This window comes from Nannospalax galili, unplaced genomic scaffold, assembly GCF_000622305.1.
Source record: "Nannospalax galili isolate Female #2095 unplaced genomic scaffold, S.galili_v1.0 scaffold104, whole genome shotgun sequence".
NCBI classification, from domain to species: domain Eukaryota; kingdom Metazoa; phylum Chordata; class Mammalia; order Rodentia; family Spalacidae; genus Nannospalax; species Nannospalax galili.
Window position 1 is genome coordinate 162946 of NW_008353596.1, and position 17366 is coordinate 180311.

General features: G+C 43.7%; 1 protein-coding gene across 1 annotated transcript in view; it reads left to right on the top strand.

The window, feature by feature from the left end:
- The window catches only part of Dock2 (dedicator of cytokinesis 2), a 260786-nt gene that overhangs the window by 155457 nt on the left and 87963 nt on the right, over window positions 1-17366 (top strand). The window contains exons 2-4 of the mRNA XM_008850736.1: window positions 1084-1182; window positions 3806-3900; window positions 16006-16084. Coding sequence (XP_008848958.1) covers window positions 1084-1182; window positions 3806-3900; window positions 16006-16084 — 273 coding nt within the window. The remainder of the gene's footprint in view (window positions 1-1083; window positions 1183-3805; window positions 3901-16005; window positions 16085-17366) is intronic.

Sequence of the window (17366 nt, forward strand, 5' to 3'; positions counted from 1 at the left end):
ACCACATACCTCACCTTTTGTTATTCAAACATAAAACTTCCAGGACTATTTTTAGAAATGGGAGTTCCCTGGACACACTGGTGTCATACAGCCAGGCCCTGAGCTTGGCCACAGTGGGATTTCCTCTGGCCAAGATGGCAGCCCCCCTGAGATCTTGCAGGAAAGAGTTGAGAATGGCATCTCAGCTGTGGTGGAACAGTGGCCAGTGCTTCCTTGACCAGCTTCCAGAAGAGATCTCCTTGAGTGTTGTTTACAGAGGTCAGCACACCCTAACACTGACACTCAGGTTTGGAAGGGAAGAAGCAGAAGAGGCTGAGCTGATGCCTCTGGTGCATGCATGGCCACAGCTCTTGCCCTTCGATTCCCACGGTTCCTTCTAGATGCACATCCTGCTCAGGTCTCTACCTTGATTTCCCTCTTGTCTAAATCCTTTCCTCACCCACATTAATCATGTGTTCTCAACTAAGCTCACCAAGAGCAAAGGCCATCTTTTCTCATCCCTCATCTTCTTTGCCCTAATAAGTACCAATCTTGGCAGGAGCTGGGTTCTCCCACTGTCTGATTCATGGTGATCCAGAAACTCATCCCTCTACAGAGACTTGAATGCACTTCAAGGTTCTGTTGGAGTCACTGATCTTTCCAATCACTCCTCTGAGGGTATATATGGGCACAGATGAGACAATGGGGATTTGCGCAGACAAAATTATTTACCAGAAACTGAAACTGACTGACTCCAAGGATTTTGACATAGGCTGTGTCTCCCAACCTCCATATAGAGCTCATTTCCCAATGTGCAAGAAGCATGCAAGGCAATGGATCTGATCCTCTTTTTGTATATTGAGGTCATATTACAGCCACAGGCCCCAATAGGTGTTCAATGAATGATTTTTCAATGAACAAGCTATAAGGACATTTCCTCTTGGGGAGTTTCATCTGATGGCAAGAGATTTTTCACTATGATGGCGCTGTATCTATGCCTGGCATGGTTGCATGTTTTTAATTTTGAAGTCAAGAAGATGGAAAGAATGAAACTCATGGTCCTCTGTTTCGCTGGTTCATCATATGTTTCCCTATGTTTTACAGAGTCACTTTGTGGCATGCATGACAGCCATCTTAGACCAGATGGGCGATCAACACTATTCCTTCTATATTGAGACCTTTCAGACCAGCTCAGACCTTGTGGTGAGTCTGTAGGATGTGTGTGGGGTGCATGCATGGGTAAAGGGAGCATGGTGTATAATGCCCTTGTTCTCATGGGTTTATGGGATAGAGTTCCAAAGTATGTGTGTATGTTGAAAATTATAACACACATATCTGATTCCATTTCTTGTATAACTAACTTCAAGAACATATCATCAATCCAAATCAGAGTTGAGTCCTGTGTCTACCACGTCTAGGTTTGCATTAGCAAATATTTGTTGATGAATCAGTGAATGTTTGGGGGCCTGAGTGTCGGAGTCCTGCAGTCTTGGATTGGAATCCTACATTGGTCATTGTGTCCACAGGCAAGTCAAATTCTCTTAAGCCTGTTGTCTCATCTATAAATTGGAGCAATGCCATCTATGTCACAGGACTGTGAAGGGATCATAGGAGTAATTGTAAGCACTCGGAAAAAGGCTATTTCTATGATACAATAACAGGTATATAGAGAATTGGCCCCTGAACCCATTTCTTCTCACCTCTCAGGACTCATCTGTTACAGGACCATCTGCCTATGACACATGTCTCTACAGCAGATGACTTCAGCACAACATAGACCAGCCCAAACTGGCCTTATCCTGGGGGTGTAGCAGAGCACTTTTGCTCATCACTGTCTCCTCACTGTTGGCAGATTCAAAAATCTAATTACTCTTAATTCTTAGGGAAGGACCAAGGATACCAGAATTGGACCAACCTTAGAAAGTGGCTCATCAAAAGAAATTCAATTCTTTAGGAAACCCAAGCCCTACCCTTCCATTCATTCATTCATTAGTGACACATCCTTTAATAATAATAATAATAATAATAATAATAATAGAACTAGAACTATCTTCTGGACATTTAAAAACTATAGTAAAAAATGGTTGGATAACCCAGGTTTTCTGCCCCCGCGCCCCTACCAACTTCTCTGTCTCAGAATGTGGGGATAGGAAAACCAGATTCTTTTTTTAATCATTGTGGAATGAAAGGTTTCTAGGGAAACAATGTTCATTGAACATACACATTGTCTTATGAAATTCTCACAGTGATATGCCAATATGCCATAGGTGTGTTAGGTACTACATTTTTTTATGTGTATGATGAGTGTATTGCCTACATTGTGTAAATGCACCCATGTCATGCAGTGTCCACGGAGGTCAGAAGAAGGTGTTGAATTCCCTGGTCCTCTGCAAGAGCAGCCAGTGCTCTTCACTGCTAAGCCATCTCTCCAGCCCCAAGGTGTCACAGTTTTCAAATCTAAAATCTACTTGCTCAGGGCTCCATATCTAGCAAGTGGCGCAGGGGGGACTGAAACCTCAGGTATTGTCTTTGTGTGATGCCACTTTTTATTTGGAAGCCACTTACCTGTTAAGAGACAGAAGCCTCCTTCATCCCTGTAGGAAAGGGGTGTGCAGGTAGGAGAAGCACACTTCCCTTGGGACATCGAGAATGAATGACATCACCAAGCACTGAGTGAGCATTCATGGGGCTTCTGGCTCTGTGCTAAGCATCTAAGTACACAGTATGTAGTGAGCCTCATGGTAACCCTGTGAGGTAGGTGTTACCCCATTTTGCTGATGTGCGAGTTGGGATCTTACAGCATAGAGGTGACTTTTCCTAGAAGCAAAGATTTTTGGAAAGGAACCAATGCCGTTTCCATAATTTCACAATTTAGCTTAAAGCAGTGATTTTTCAAATTGTATTCCACCTAGCCTCATTATACTACCATAAACACACACACAGACACACACCTGTGCGCACTTGTGTATGTACTCATGTACACACAATCAGAGCTGATCTACTTTTATCTATTTCATATATTGGATTTTAGGTCAGATTTCCTCTGAACAAAGAGTCTGCAGTAAAATGTCTTGACAAGCTCTGCTTAAAGGAAGAGCTGCAAGTGGACTCTGGTTTTGCAGCTTTAACCGAGAGTGTCTAGGTGATCCGGCTTCATTACTGCAGCTCAAGTCTCTCGGTGCCAGTGGTTCTTGACTTCACTGTCTGGATCTGTATTGAATTTATTTTCTCTAAAGATGGAGATGAAGGTTGGCCTACTGCAAAATCTGATGGAGAATTTTAAATCCACTTTCAGCCTCTTCAAAGGAGAGGAAGAGCTTGTCACCAGGCTTCCACTCATCTGTTTATATGCATGGGTGACAGGTGGATTAACTGTGTTTACTCACTGCTAATTAGATGATCATTTAAATAATAGTTTGTTTGCTCAATGATCTGAGACGAGACTATGTAGTGTGGATTATTTTCCTTTCAAATACATATTTGCAAAGATGATGATAAAATTACCACATCAACAAATGCATTTACTTCTTTATTCTTAAAGACAGAATTAATAGTGCTTAATTTTGAGAGTGAAATCTCAGTCCATATTCATATCCCACTCGTATTTGTGAAGCTGAATCTCGGTAGCTGACTTTGAAGCTTCCATCTTCAGTGTACTGTGATGACTCTTACTGAATTACTTAGTGAAAACCTAGTCCCCTTCCCATGCTGATCCTTTAAAGGAAAATAAAGAAAACATTTAAGTTGCCAGCAAGATGTGGACACATGCAGTCTGCCCCTGGGATGCAGGGAGACGGTGATGGTGTGTTCTGTGGTACTTTTGTAGGACTTCCTGATGGAGACCTTCATCATGTTCAAGGACCTCATTGGGAAGAATGTGTACCCTGGGGACTGGATGGCCATGAGCATGGTTCAGAACAGGTAAGCTGCCCTCACTTGAAGACACCACCTGCAGACCACCATTCGTTGTGAAGGACACTAAAAGACACAAACAGGAGAGAAGAAATTGAAGTGCCAACAGACCCTTCCTTTCTATGCTTAAACACAGGAAGAACTCCTCACTCCTATTCAAAAGGTTCCCCCAACCTTCTGAATTCTTCAAATCCCAGTTAAAATATAATACTTTGTCTATGATAGTTTGTCAACACAGAAGAGTTCAGCAAAGTATTTTTAAATTATTTTATTTTAAAGTTCATTTAAAATAATAAAACATATTTTGTGCCATATATTAAAAATAAGTGTGGAAAGCATCAGCCTGAACAGCCCTGAACAGGTTTCCGTGCTACTGGACTTCTCAAGGCTTTTACTGTGAGAATACAGTTTTCTATGATGAAGAGACAGGTTGGAATATTTTATAAATGAATCTGCCTTTGGGGCCACGTGGAGTACACTTTATGTGTCTCTGAATGTGTAATCCCTACTCACATATCATAGAATGTCAGTAGAACTCAAGAATAATTCAGGCCCCACATGGCCAAGCACAACCTTGTGGGGATAAGTCATTGTAGACAATTCCAGTCTTCCCTGTGTATCTCTAATATCATTTCATCAACATGAATCCAAATCCCAACACTCAGGGATATTCCAATATTCCGTTCTACTTCTCTGGCTCCAATGTCTCACATGCTGTGGTTCCCTGGTCTCTCTCAGAGCTCCGTTCCTTCAGCAAGGACTTCTCATCTTCCCTTTCTCCTTTCTCAATTCCTTTCCTTTGTTTTCTTATATTTATTTCAGGTTCTTACCATAGGAAGCTCTTCATCCCACATGGATGTCTAGTTTTATCCCTCTGTGCCTACTGCCTTTGTTCCACATCACACAGGCCAGGCATTGACTGGCAGAAATGGAGATGTTTCCAGAGAGTGAAAGGGAAGAAAGCAAACTGGCAAAAAGCAGAATTCTCTTTAGTGAAAGGGACTGGAGGAAAAACTATGAATTTTTATATATTAATAATTTTTTGTCCTGGGATAAAGTCTAGAAATACCTGTGTCTTGCATGCTAAGTGTTGACTGCAGTGTCTGCTGGTCTCTGAAAAGTTGTTCTTCCATTCCCTGGATGCCCAAGTGCCCACTTTGTGATAGACAACCTGGGCACATTAACTATTAATCTTATGTCAGCTTTAGGATCTGGAGGAGGGGAGGAGAGGTTTATGAAGGCAGAAGAGGCATCTTTCTATACATCTCTGCCCAGCAACAGTGTCAGAGAACACCCCCAGCCTGGACTTACTCTGCTTGGTTCACACCTCACAGACAGAGAATGGCTTTACAGTGATTGACATTCTGGTGATAATTAGGCCCAGCCACATCATTAGTTGGAAGCAGACCCCTCCATAGCCCTATGTCTGGCCAGCATCCTGGGCATGGGCCCTGAGCAGATGCACAGAGAACCCCATCCTCCCTCCAAAAAGACCCCATGTTTGATTTGATGCTCTGGTGCTACCATTCCTTTTTTTATTTTCTTTCTTTCTTTTTTTGATTCATTTATTTTCTATTTTATGTGTATGAGTGTTTTTCCTGAATATATGAACATTTATAAATGTTAAGTCACCCATATTTGCAGTGCCTATGGAAGCCAGAAGAGGGTATCAGATCCCTAGAACTAGAATTAAGGATGGTTATTAGCTGCCCTGTGGATGCTGGGGACAAAACCTAGGTTCTCTGTTAGGGCAGCCAGTGCTCTTAACTGCTGAACCATCTCTCCAGTCCCATATAATTTCTTGGCTCTTAATAACTGTAGGAAAATGAGACTCAGATTTTCATTTTGCACTGGTCTCACAAGGTGTGCAGCTGGTCATTTGTCAATGGTCAACCATCTAGGGTTGAGGTAGAGGCCACCTGCTGTACTGTGCATGACCCTTCACTGTCTGCAGATGGTTCTGCCTCTAGACAAGGGCTTCTGAGGGCAAGCTCCATGTCCAACTCTGTCTCTAGCTGCTATTATAGAGCACAGCATTCATGCATGCGTGCAGTGACTCTGTGTGTCCACAGGGTACTTATTGACTAAGATTTTTAAGGAGTCCAAACTTGTCTAAGTAGAAAGAAAATGTATTGGTTCAGATAACTGGAAAAGTTCAGAGGCCTAGTTTGACGCATGGCTGTATCTAAGTGCTCAAGTAGCAATGCAATGTCTTTTCTCTCTGTTGGCTTCATTCTCAAGTAAATATTCTCTTCAGAGCAGTAAAAATGTACTCTACAAACTGCAAATATGTGTCTTATTGAAAGAAAGAAAAATCTTCCAAAAAATCTGCCCAAAGAAGTTTTTTTCAGTCACTACAACATAATTCTGCAAGATAATCTTCAAAGTCTGGTTTGGGCTACATGTTTATCTATAAATCTTTTTGTCAGAAAAAAATGAAGTGTTATTAAGTCAGGCTCTGAACTTATGATCCCCCTTTAGAATTGGAGGTAGTATGGTCAGTACTACTCAAACCACAGGGAGCCAGGAGAGAAACAGAGCAGATAATCTCCAAAGGAAAATCTAGTTACTACAGCACAGATGCCCTGTGCTGGTACAAAGCTGGAGTTGGGGGGCTGGCATGATGGTTCAGTGGTTAAGAGCATCAACTGCTATTGCAGAGGACCCAAGTTTGGTTCCCAAAACATCCACATGGTGGCTAACTTCAGTTCTAGGGTATCCAATGCCCTCTTCTGGCCTCTGCAGACACTGCACACACAGGTGCACTTACATACATGGAGGCACAACAGTCATACACATAAAATATAAATATGTAAATAGATGATTGATTGATAGATAGATGATAGATTTTTTTTTTTAAATCTGGGGTTAGAGTTCATCCGGCAAGTTCCCCTTTGGAGCCGATACCATGCATTCTGAAAGAATGGTGATCTGTGTGCATGGGTGTTGGGACAGGACTTAGAGATGATACCTGTCCTACTTTTATTTCTGTTGCTAGGATAAAATACCCTGCCAAAACAACTCTAACAGAGAAAGGGTTTTATTTGGTTTCAAATTCCAGGTTATAGTCTGTCATTGTGGGGAAGTCAAGTAGAAACACAACCCAGCTAGTCACATCTACAGTCAAGAATGGAAAGAAGGCTGGGCGTGATGGCACATGCCTTTAATCCCAGCACTCGGGAGGCAGAGACAGGCAGATCTCTGTGAGTTCAAGGCCAGCCTGGTCTACATAGTGAATCCAGGACAGCTGGGGCTACGGGGAGACCCTGTCTCAAAAAGACCAAAAAAAAAAGAATGGAAAGAAGAATGAACGCCTACCTGTGCTTAGCCAGATTTTTCCACAGTCTGGGACCCTAAACCCAGGGCACAATGCTGCCCACATTCAGGGTGGGTCTTCCCACGTCAAATAACTCAATTAAGAGAATCCCACACAGGTATGTCCACAGGCCAACATGATCTACACACTCCCTTCCCAAGTGAGTCAACATTGTGTCAAGTTGACCATTAAAACTGTTGCTCAAAACCATGCTTTTTTGTGACTCCATTCCTAGAAAATTAGGATGTAATCTAAGGAATCTAAGAAAGTAGAATTGTATCCTCAATAGAAACATTAGTGGTGCTGGAGAGCTGGATTAGCAGTTAAGAGCCCTGGCACCTCTTACATTAGCAGTTAAGAGCCCTGGCTGCTCTTAAAGAGGACCCAGACTTGATTCCTAGCACACACATGGTGGCTAACAACCATCAGTAACTCCAGTTCCAAAGGATCTGATGCCTTCTTCTGGCCTACATGGGCATTGCATGGCACAGGTGCTGTTACATACATGCAGGCAAAACATTCATAGACATAAAATAAAAATACATTTTAAAAAACAGTATCTCTGAGGAATTAGCTAAGTACATTCTTTACCTTTAAATGTTTTTTTTTTTTTTAAAGTCAGGCTCAGGGACATAATATGGACTTCATGTAGCCCAGATTGACCTTGTACTCACTGTGTGGCCAAGGAAGATGACTTTGAACTCCTGGTCCTCCTGCCCCCACCTCCTAAACCCCAGGCTTCCATGCCTTCACAGTCACTCCCCACCGTTACTCTTCCTCTTTTGGAAATTTATCCAACCTCCTGGAGTGTCAGTTTCCCAGTCTTCAAAGACAGGATAGCAATGATCCATTTTACAGACTTTTTTGGTTTCCTTTTTGATGAAGATGGAATTATTCCTTAGCACCACACCTGATATGGAGGCAGAACTCAGTACGCTGGGCATCAGCAACGCCAGGTGAGCGACAACAGCTTGATGTTGAACTAGAGAAGCATTTGCAAAGGTTACTCTCTGATGATGGCTATTTTTTGGTCCTTGCAAGCATATAGCTTAGTTTTTAGATTTCTTTCATCCTCTGGCCGTAAGGATGCCTCCATTTATGATGCTCTTGGGAGTTCCTCACTGTGTCTGCATTTTCTATGTTGTGATGAAGCTAACAGTTATTAAGATGCCTAGATCAGTCACTGTTTTAAATATTTCACATGCATTGGCCCCTCTGCTTGTCACAGCAACCTTACGATGCAGAGCCATGATAGCCTGCATCGTATAAACGAGAAAGAGAAAGCCAAAGCATGGCATGAGTAACAGGCAGTGCTGCAGTGCCAGTAAGAAGAGAAAAGCCATTCCACCTGAGCCAAACTCTGAACCCGTGCTGCTTTGCCCTGTGATCCAGAGAAGTTGATGGAAAGAGCCTTGAACACACATCCAAGCAGTAGCCCTGAAGGGGAGAACGCCTGCCAAGGTCATGTAGCTAGTTTGCAGGAGATTCAAAAATATGTGCACAGAGCATGTACCATGATTTAGCCCAGTCTGGTATTCACCTAAAATACCATTTTTTTCCTCTTTGGAAATAAGCAACTCACGTACGTAGCCAAGACCAACTTAATCTGTCCGTTAGCCTGAACATGACAACTAACTAACTTTCTTTCCTCTTTCCTGTTTTCTTCTCTCCTTTATCATTTTCCCTCCATCTCTCTTCCTTTATTCGTTCCTTTCTAGTTCTTAAACTCTTTATCCCTACTACCTATGTTATTATAATTTATCTATAATTTTTCTATTACCACTTCTGCTTTCTGTATGTATGAGTCATCTATTTTTTTATGTTTCTGTTTGTTGGAGGAGGGGGTGGACTTTTCCAGAGTTGACTGTCTCCCCAGTTGCGTGCTATTTGTGCATGCAAATGTAGTGGTTTGTCTACTGTAAGAAACACTTCCTGGTTGATCAGGAGCATTTCTTCTTTTTGGTAAGATGCAGCATTCAATATGATCTGATTTACATGATCGGGTTAATTTTTACATGATCAAGTTCTTCACATATGCCCAGGAACCTCCCTTTCCCTCTTTCATCTGTGCCTCTATCTGGAATTGCAGTGGTTCCCGGGAGCTTAGGGATTTGTACACATCCCTACAGCATCTCTGAAAGGCATTCAATCAATGTTTATTGATCCCAGAAGGCAGAGGGCTTCCTTCTAGTAAGAGAAACAATGAGTATGAGCATGGAAGTGTGGCCAAGCCCTGCAGCGACCTCATGAGTGCAGAGCCCAGAGAGAACCTAAAGGTAGTACAGAGCAGTTCTAACTGAGGACCTCCTGGGTTCAAAGCCTGTCTCCAACACTGAATAGTTATAAGATTCGAGAAAGTTACTTAGCCACCCTGGATTCAGTCTTCCCCACTGTAAAATGGGACTAACAGTGGTTTCTAGCCCAAAGGAATTTGGTGGGGGAGTGACGAACATAAAATGATACTTGGTATAAAGTACATAAAACAGTGTTGGCACATAGTAAGAACTTAGTAAATGTTAGCTGTTATTTTTTATTTTTACATTCATACAGTGTGGATTCATCCAGAATTCTTCCCTGAAGAGGGAAATTTCAGCTGAATCAGTAACCCCTGCCTTATCAGTAACCCCTTTCAAGATATTACACAGTCTGAAGTACTTAATAGGTGCACAGCTGGATCACAGCAGATGGCACTATGAAGTTCAATGGGTACTGCCCAGCAGTTACATCATGGTTTCTTGAATGCCCCAGCAAGTCATAGGGTAGCAAGTCATGGGACCTATTGCTCTCCCTGCCTACCTTAGCTTACAGTAACTATCCCTTTATTGGAGTTCCCACTTCCTCTGATCCACCTCACCCAGAGAAAGGGGGGTGGGAAGAGAAAGACACAGAGAAAGATTTCTTCACAGCTTCCATATATATATAGTGTATGTGTGTATATATGTTTAAGAGAGAGAAGGAGAGAGAGAGAGAGAGAGAGAGAGAGAGAGAGAGAGCGCCATCTTGCTGGCCTATAGTTTTTTTACCCCACATGGCATACTTAATCTTGAAGTCCAGTTGGCACTAGGATTCCAGATTTGGGGAGCCTGCTGCACCTCTAAGAAAGTGCCCAGGGCAGTTTAGCATAGCTCTATTCTGATACCAAGCTTCTCTCTACCCTCTTGCTTCATGAACCTTGGGTTGTTGTGATGGGAGCAGCTTAAAGGCTCTGGAAAAAATGTGTGTTGGGACTTAGGAAAAACATAGGAGTTCCTGTCCCCTGGAATCTCTATTATTTCCATCCTGAAGTTTTGACCAAGGGCATCAGCTCTACCTCCACAAACCAGAGATGGGAGAAAATGGAATTCATAGACACCCTCGGCGCCTCTTGAAGATACTCCTTGGGAGAGCATCCCTCCTTCCTTCTGCTTTTATTTATATGGTACATGGCATGGGGTGGTGCTGTGTTATCCCATCAGACTACTGCCAGCCTTGGGCTTCCTCTGCAGGAAGTGGTAAGGGCAGCAAGCTGGGAGCCATGAGAACCGCGACTGACATGTACTGAGGATGTCGTGTGCAGTGGCACTGGTCCACCAGCATCTATATTGCATCTCATTTGGCTCATTTCATACTTGACTCATCTTACAGACGGTACCAGTAAGATTCTGCAGAGGTCAACGTCATAACTCGGGAAGAGAAGTTGGCCAGGGAAGGCTTGCTACAGCCCTTGTAGGGGCCCTGTGTGTCTTCAGCTCCTGGATCCACTCCCAGTATAGCCCTGACCGTGTGTGCATGCTTGCTCAGGAGGGAAGACGTAGGGTCTCTCCACTACTACTTGTAACAAGAATGTGTTCTGCCACATGAAGGCAAGTAGGAAGCAGCCGCGGTGGGGCCTCCATACTGTGCAGTGCTGCTGTTGATGTTTCTGACACCAACACTGGGTTTGGTTCCTCTTTCCACCTTTCCTGCTGATACCCCTCAGCTTTTCTGTTTCTGTGCTCTGTTAACAAACTCTCCTGATTTTCCAGGGAATGGTCTGTTCATGGCTTTTACTCAGAGCCCAGGTTCATTGTGTTCTCTCTGCTAACCTGCTTTGGGACCACCTAAAAGGATTTGATTCACTTCTTTGCAGGTTCAGGTATCCCACTGAGCAGAGCCAATCATGAGACCACTCTGTTGGCTACTGGCCAGTCCTTGAAGACGGTACTATGTCAAATGTTGGCCCAGGGCAGCACCATGATCTAGAAAGACAGAGAGGCAGCCTGTGCATGTGTGATAGGTCCCAGAAGAGACAGGTCAGTATGTAAGTCTACAGCAAGCTGAACCTCGGAAGAGCCCATGGATCCTTCTGTTTAGTTATGGAGGCTTTACAGAAAGACAAGGTTGAACCTGCTGCTCATTGACCATGCGATCTGAGGAAATTATTTGATCTTCCCAAGGAATACTCTTTTCTTCTGTTAAATGGGCATAATGATCATACCTACTTTAGTTTATATAATTGGATAAGATAGTGTCTACAGAGTCCTGAGCACAGAGCATGTGCAGGCTAATGCCTAATACATCCATCACTTGGTAATGTTAATGAACTGAGCTTATAGCTTAGACTGGGCAGAATCACAGCAACTTCCTTGTGATCAGAGTAGCAAGTGATTCAACTACATTGTAAAGGGAGCAGTCACTGAAATCCAAGTTCCACATATACTGACCTGTGGGGCTACTGAGAAAGTCATATGCATTTTTAAGAAGCCAACAGTAACTATCTTAGAGAGTTAGAACAGGTGAACCTGCACCAAGTTCTTATCACAGAGCCAGGTCTGGCCATTGTACAGACAGCTACAGCCCTGTGGATGAGAGGAGCTAGGTTGGTATCTAAAAATGAACTTTTTTATCCATGACCTTCATTGTTGAAAACAACAGAGAGTTGAGTGTGTTTTTATTTCTACCCACTCAGAACATTTTTTTTTTAAATGAAGAAAACTGAGAAGGAAAAAAGCTTTACATTTCCAAACACAACATAAAGTTAAGTGGGGTTTCTTACACTTGGTGTGTGGTCATGGGGGATGACTGATCAGTTCCCAGTTACAGGCCCAGCCTCTGGGAGCCACAGACAAGTTTAAACTGACAACCTAAATAATGGCTGTTCTGAAACTTCTGATAGCTTTGTGGCTAGCATGAATGTATAAATCCTCCATTTTGATATTACTTTCAGCTCCTGAGATGTTTATACACAATATGACAGCCACTCAATGTACTTCCATCTAGAGAATCAGATAACTAATCTTTAAGAGGAAACATAGATGTTGTTTCAAAGGCATATTAACAAATGGCAAAATAGCGAAACCAAAGAAATCTCACTTTTTGACAGCCTGATGGAGCGATGGATTTTTGTGGAGTTTTCCCTTTCTGCCATTGAATGGGCCTGGCCTGGTTCAAACCTGGTTCCAGCTGTTCTATGTCTGCTGTTTGTCCATACAGCTGTCGGTATCTGCTTTTGGAAGGAGGATGAGGATCCAAAGCTGCCACAGGCCCTGTGTAGCTGCTAACCCTGGGTCACACTCTCTGCTGGGCACTCACCATGCACTTGCCCTTCACTCCCTACAGAACTCTAGGAAAGGATTTACATGACCAACATTTCACAGGGAGGAAACTAAGACTTCAGGGGTGAAAGTCTCAAATCCACAGATCTGGAAAATGGCAAAACCAGAATTAACATTTAGAGCTCTGTGTGTGTGTGTGTGTGTGTGTGTGTGTGTATGCAGCAAACATGTTTAATGAGCAGCTGGCCCAGCCCTGTTGACAAGCAGTGCCCCAGAAGGCAAACACGAACCTGCTACACTAAGCCCACTCAATACACCAATAGTTTTGGTGGACGCCCCCATATATCCTGAGAGCTTCCTCTTTTATTTTCTGGAATGTCTCTAGCTGCAGGGTATTCCGCCTATCTGTAGGTCAAAAAGCCACCAGTACTGGGAATTAGCACCCCAGGAACAACCCCTAATCCTTGAGGGTCTAGGGAGAGTGGTATGAATAGCGCAGCTTATTTGTCTCCTAGGAAGGGAGACTTTTAATGTGCAAATATGGTGTATAAAGTCACTTAGAGGGTCCCAAACAGAATAGAGCTCTAATTATTGCCCCAAGCCACCACAACCTACACATTAGCATTTCCTTTATTGCCCCCCACCCCCACCCTGGTGTCTCAGGAAGGCCAGGGTGTTTCCCTGGACTAGCCACTCAAAGACAAGAAGTTATTGATTGTCTGCTGCTCATCAAAAATGATGGGGGTGGGATCAGTGGTAGAGTGCTTGCCTAGCATGCATAAGGGTCCAGGTTCACACCCTAGAAATGAAAAGAAAACACACAAAGCACAGACACACAAAGGAGGCTTGGCCACAGTTGGCCATATCACCATTGGGAGACAGCTGTGGAACTCCAGGTAGTAATGATAATGGCTCAGTTCCTGTCAGTAGCAGTGGGGTGATATGAAGTAGGTGATTCTGGATTTATTCTGAAAGCAGTATTCAGAGGATGTGCTGACAAGCTGAATGTCAGGTATTAGACAGAGACACAAGTCAAGGTTATCAAAGTGGGATCCTTGTTCTTTTCTGTGAGCAAGTGCAAGAAGTTGTTCTTTACTTTGATTGGAAGATGACAGCAAGAGGTGTGGGAAGGGGAGGTCTTTAGGGTTTAGCTTTTGGCATGGAAGTTTCAGATGAGGAGCAGAGAGCTTGGAAACAAACTGGAGCTCAGGGGAGGTCTAGGATGGAGATGCAAATATAGGAGAGAAAGCAAACATGTATGAGAATTCCTAATCCCTAGGAAAGTGAGAGCTGATGGAGGAAACAGACAGTATGGAGCCACACAAATTCATCGTCCAACACCACATAGGATGCTTGCAAAGGAAACCACAAGGAGCAACTTTAGGGAACACAGAGATGTTGCAGGCCCTGCCCTGCTGTGGCTCACAGTCTACAAGAGGAGGTTTGGCTATGCGGAGACAGAATATAAAGTGTGGTATGAGAAGTGTAGAAAGTACCCTCACAGAATGAGAGTGGGCAGTCACCCAAGGCAAGGGAGAATGATGGAAGCTCCAAGAAACAGGAGGCACCAAGAACCAAGGGCCTGTAGCTCTGAGCCACATGAGTCCCTGGATGGTGATAAATGTGGTGAAGCACATTTATAGATGATGACATGTTACAATGGTGAAAGGTTGGATATCCCTGAGTCTAGACAATGAAAGTATAATTTTTGACTTAGAAGTACTAGGACAGTGTACAAAAAGAAAACAAGTGGTCAAGTACTCAGGAAGCTACCCAGGGTACATGGTAATAGCAAGACATAATCGTGGGAAGGAAGGTTGGGGGCGAAAGCACGAAGGAAAGAGAATGTAAAAGGAATTTGTCTAAGGGCAGTGGGGAGCCATAGAAGTCAGTAGTGGCCATTGTTGGAACTGTCCCATAGAGCCAGATGTTCCTGAGCATGGCAGGTCAAGAGAAGGAAGACTGTGAGGATGGTGTCCTGGAGAGCTTCAGTTGTCAACTTGACACACCTGGGAAGAGGGAACCTCAACTGAGAAATGGCCTCCATCAGATTGACCTGCAGGTCTGTCTGTGGGGCATTTTCTTAATAGCTAATTGATGTAGGAGGACCCAGCTCTCTGTGGACAGGTGGGACTGGGCTGCATAAGAGAAGTAGCTGAGCAAGGCAGCAGTGTTGAGTGATGTGGGAGGGCCTGACCCACTGTGGGCAGTGCCACCCTGGGCAGGTGGTCCTGTGTTGTTTAAGAAAGCAGGCTGAGCACAGGCCAGAGGAGCAGTCAGTAAGCAGTGTTCATGATCTGTGATCCAAGTTCCTTCCCTGAGTTCCTACCTTGGTTTCCCTTGATGATGGACTGTGCTGTAAGCCAAATAACCCCTTTCCTTCCCAAGTTGATTTTAGTCAGTGTTTTATTGCAGGAATAGAAACCAAACTAGGACAGTCAATGAGGAGTCAAAGGGAACAAGGCGGAGAACATGGTGGTTAGAGAGATATGGAGGGACAAATGTTTTTTGACAACAGGTTCTGAAATGTTAAATGTGGATATTTGACCAGTGTTGGGACTTGGCGGAGAAACCAGAGAAGAGATGCTTAGAGGAGGCATAAGGTTTGTGGAAGAGTGATCACCGGAACATTGTCTATTATAGAAAAAAGGCTGAGAAACCACATAAAGGTCCATCAATAAGAAACTGATTAAATAAACCGTGATGTAGTCATACAGCGGAATGCTCTTCAGCGATTAAAAAAGATGATGTATGTCTGCACTCATCGGCATGAAAGGAGCACACAATTTATTGCTGAGTAAAAAAGACAAGCTATGAAACAGCTTTCATCGTGTAATGCCATTTATCAAAATAATATCCTTAAAATATCATTCATATATATATATATATACATACATATATATATATACGTCTAAGGAGACCTTTGGAATTGCACTTGCCAAATGTTGATAAGGACTTTCACTAGGTGAGAGGGTCCAATGGAATGTTGCTTATTGGTCTGGGGAGGGGATGATTCCTTTTCACATCTTTCCAGATGCCATGGATTTTGGACCATGAGCTTCTAAAAGTTTGAACATGAGATGATACAAATTTCCAAAAAGAAGTCAAACAGTTCTGTCTTGAATTCTTGCAAGGCAACTGTGGAATCCAGTATTGAGTATGACCAGATGTTGACCTGCAATTGTCCTCATCTGAAAATCAGGGAGAAAGCAAGAAAGTAGTCTGGCATGAAGAGAAGAGAGAGAAGATGTCCTAATGGTCTAATAACCTTGTCTCTTCTTCCAGAGTCTTCCTGAGAGCTATTAACAAGTTTGCAGAAACCATGAACCAGAAGTTTCTAGAGCACACAAGCTTTGAATTCCAGGTGAGTGTGAGGTATTGGAGTTGCCCAGAGCTGTTCTGGCACCTTGGGGCTGATTGCTCCATCACCCAACCCCACACATACACAGGAGCCTGTGAGTATCTCTGGAGAGGTGTACAGGCGAGTAGGGATGCAGAGAGGCATTCTGAAGGTTTGGCTGAGCCACATATGTGAATGTGACCTCCTCCCAAAGAATCTTGTGCTTTCAGAAGAGAGTTGATTTTACTCACTGTCAGCAGAGTAGGTGTTACCACTCAAAAACATACTGCATTTTCTTACTTTTCTGTATCAGTGGTACCTAGAGCGGCCAGTCACAGACACTGAAATCCAATTTACATTAAAGTTGGTAACACATTTTTGTGGTTTCCCAATTCCTCCAAAAGTCGTGTGTGTGTGTGTGTGTGTGTGTGTGTGTGTGTGTGTGTCTGCCTGCCTGCCTGCCTGTCTGCCTGCCTGTCTGTCTGTTCAGCCAAAACGCAGGGCCTCTGAGACATTCAGGAACCATAGAAATGTCCCTGGGGTAGGTAGAGTAAGGTACCTGCTTCAGATCCAGGAAGAACAACTCTTCAAAGTCTGGTGAGAAAGTCTGTATTGCTGCCTATGTCTGTGTATGAAAGAGGAGAGCTCTTCAGGGAGAACCCCTCCAGAGATGTTTACAACGCTCAGGATCTCCGGTAGCAGGGGCTGAGGAAAGGGAAGTCACCTAGCCCAGAAACCTAAAGCTGTACTATTTTCTGCCTGTTCATCTGAAATGCACAGTTCCCAGCAGTTTGACCTCTCGGCAGCTAAGCAGCTCAGGCAAGGCCTGGAGGGCATAGTGCCTGGGCAGTGTGTCTGTAAAATTAGGAGGCTTTCCTAATTTTCCTAATGCCCCAGGAACATGTCAAAGGGGCTTGAAGGGAAAGTTGACCAATAAGCTGCTGTTCAAATATTTCCTCCTTAGAGAGCCCCCCTCTGTCTGGTTCCTCTCTGAGGTTCCCCCAGTGACTCCATATGGGGTCATGAGGTCACCACCAAGTCTGTGGAAGGCTCTTCGTAGCACTAATTGTCATTTGAAATAATCACTTTCTTTATTATCATGTGTGTTTTCTGTCTTTCACACAACTGCACAAAAACAAAAGCCTAGTGCTCACAGCCACTCTGTGCTCCATGCCAGGTACACAGTAGGTCCCCTAGGGGTGCTGATATCTGAACTGAGGCCTGTGCCATATACCTTGCTGGGAAGACTGGTTGAGATATCTTTGCTAGGATGAAAGGATATAAAAGTCATCTTTGAACAGTGTTC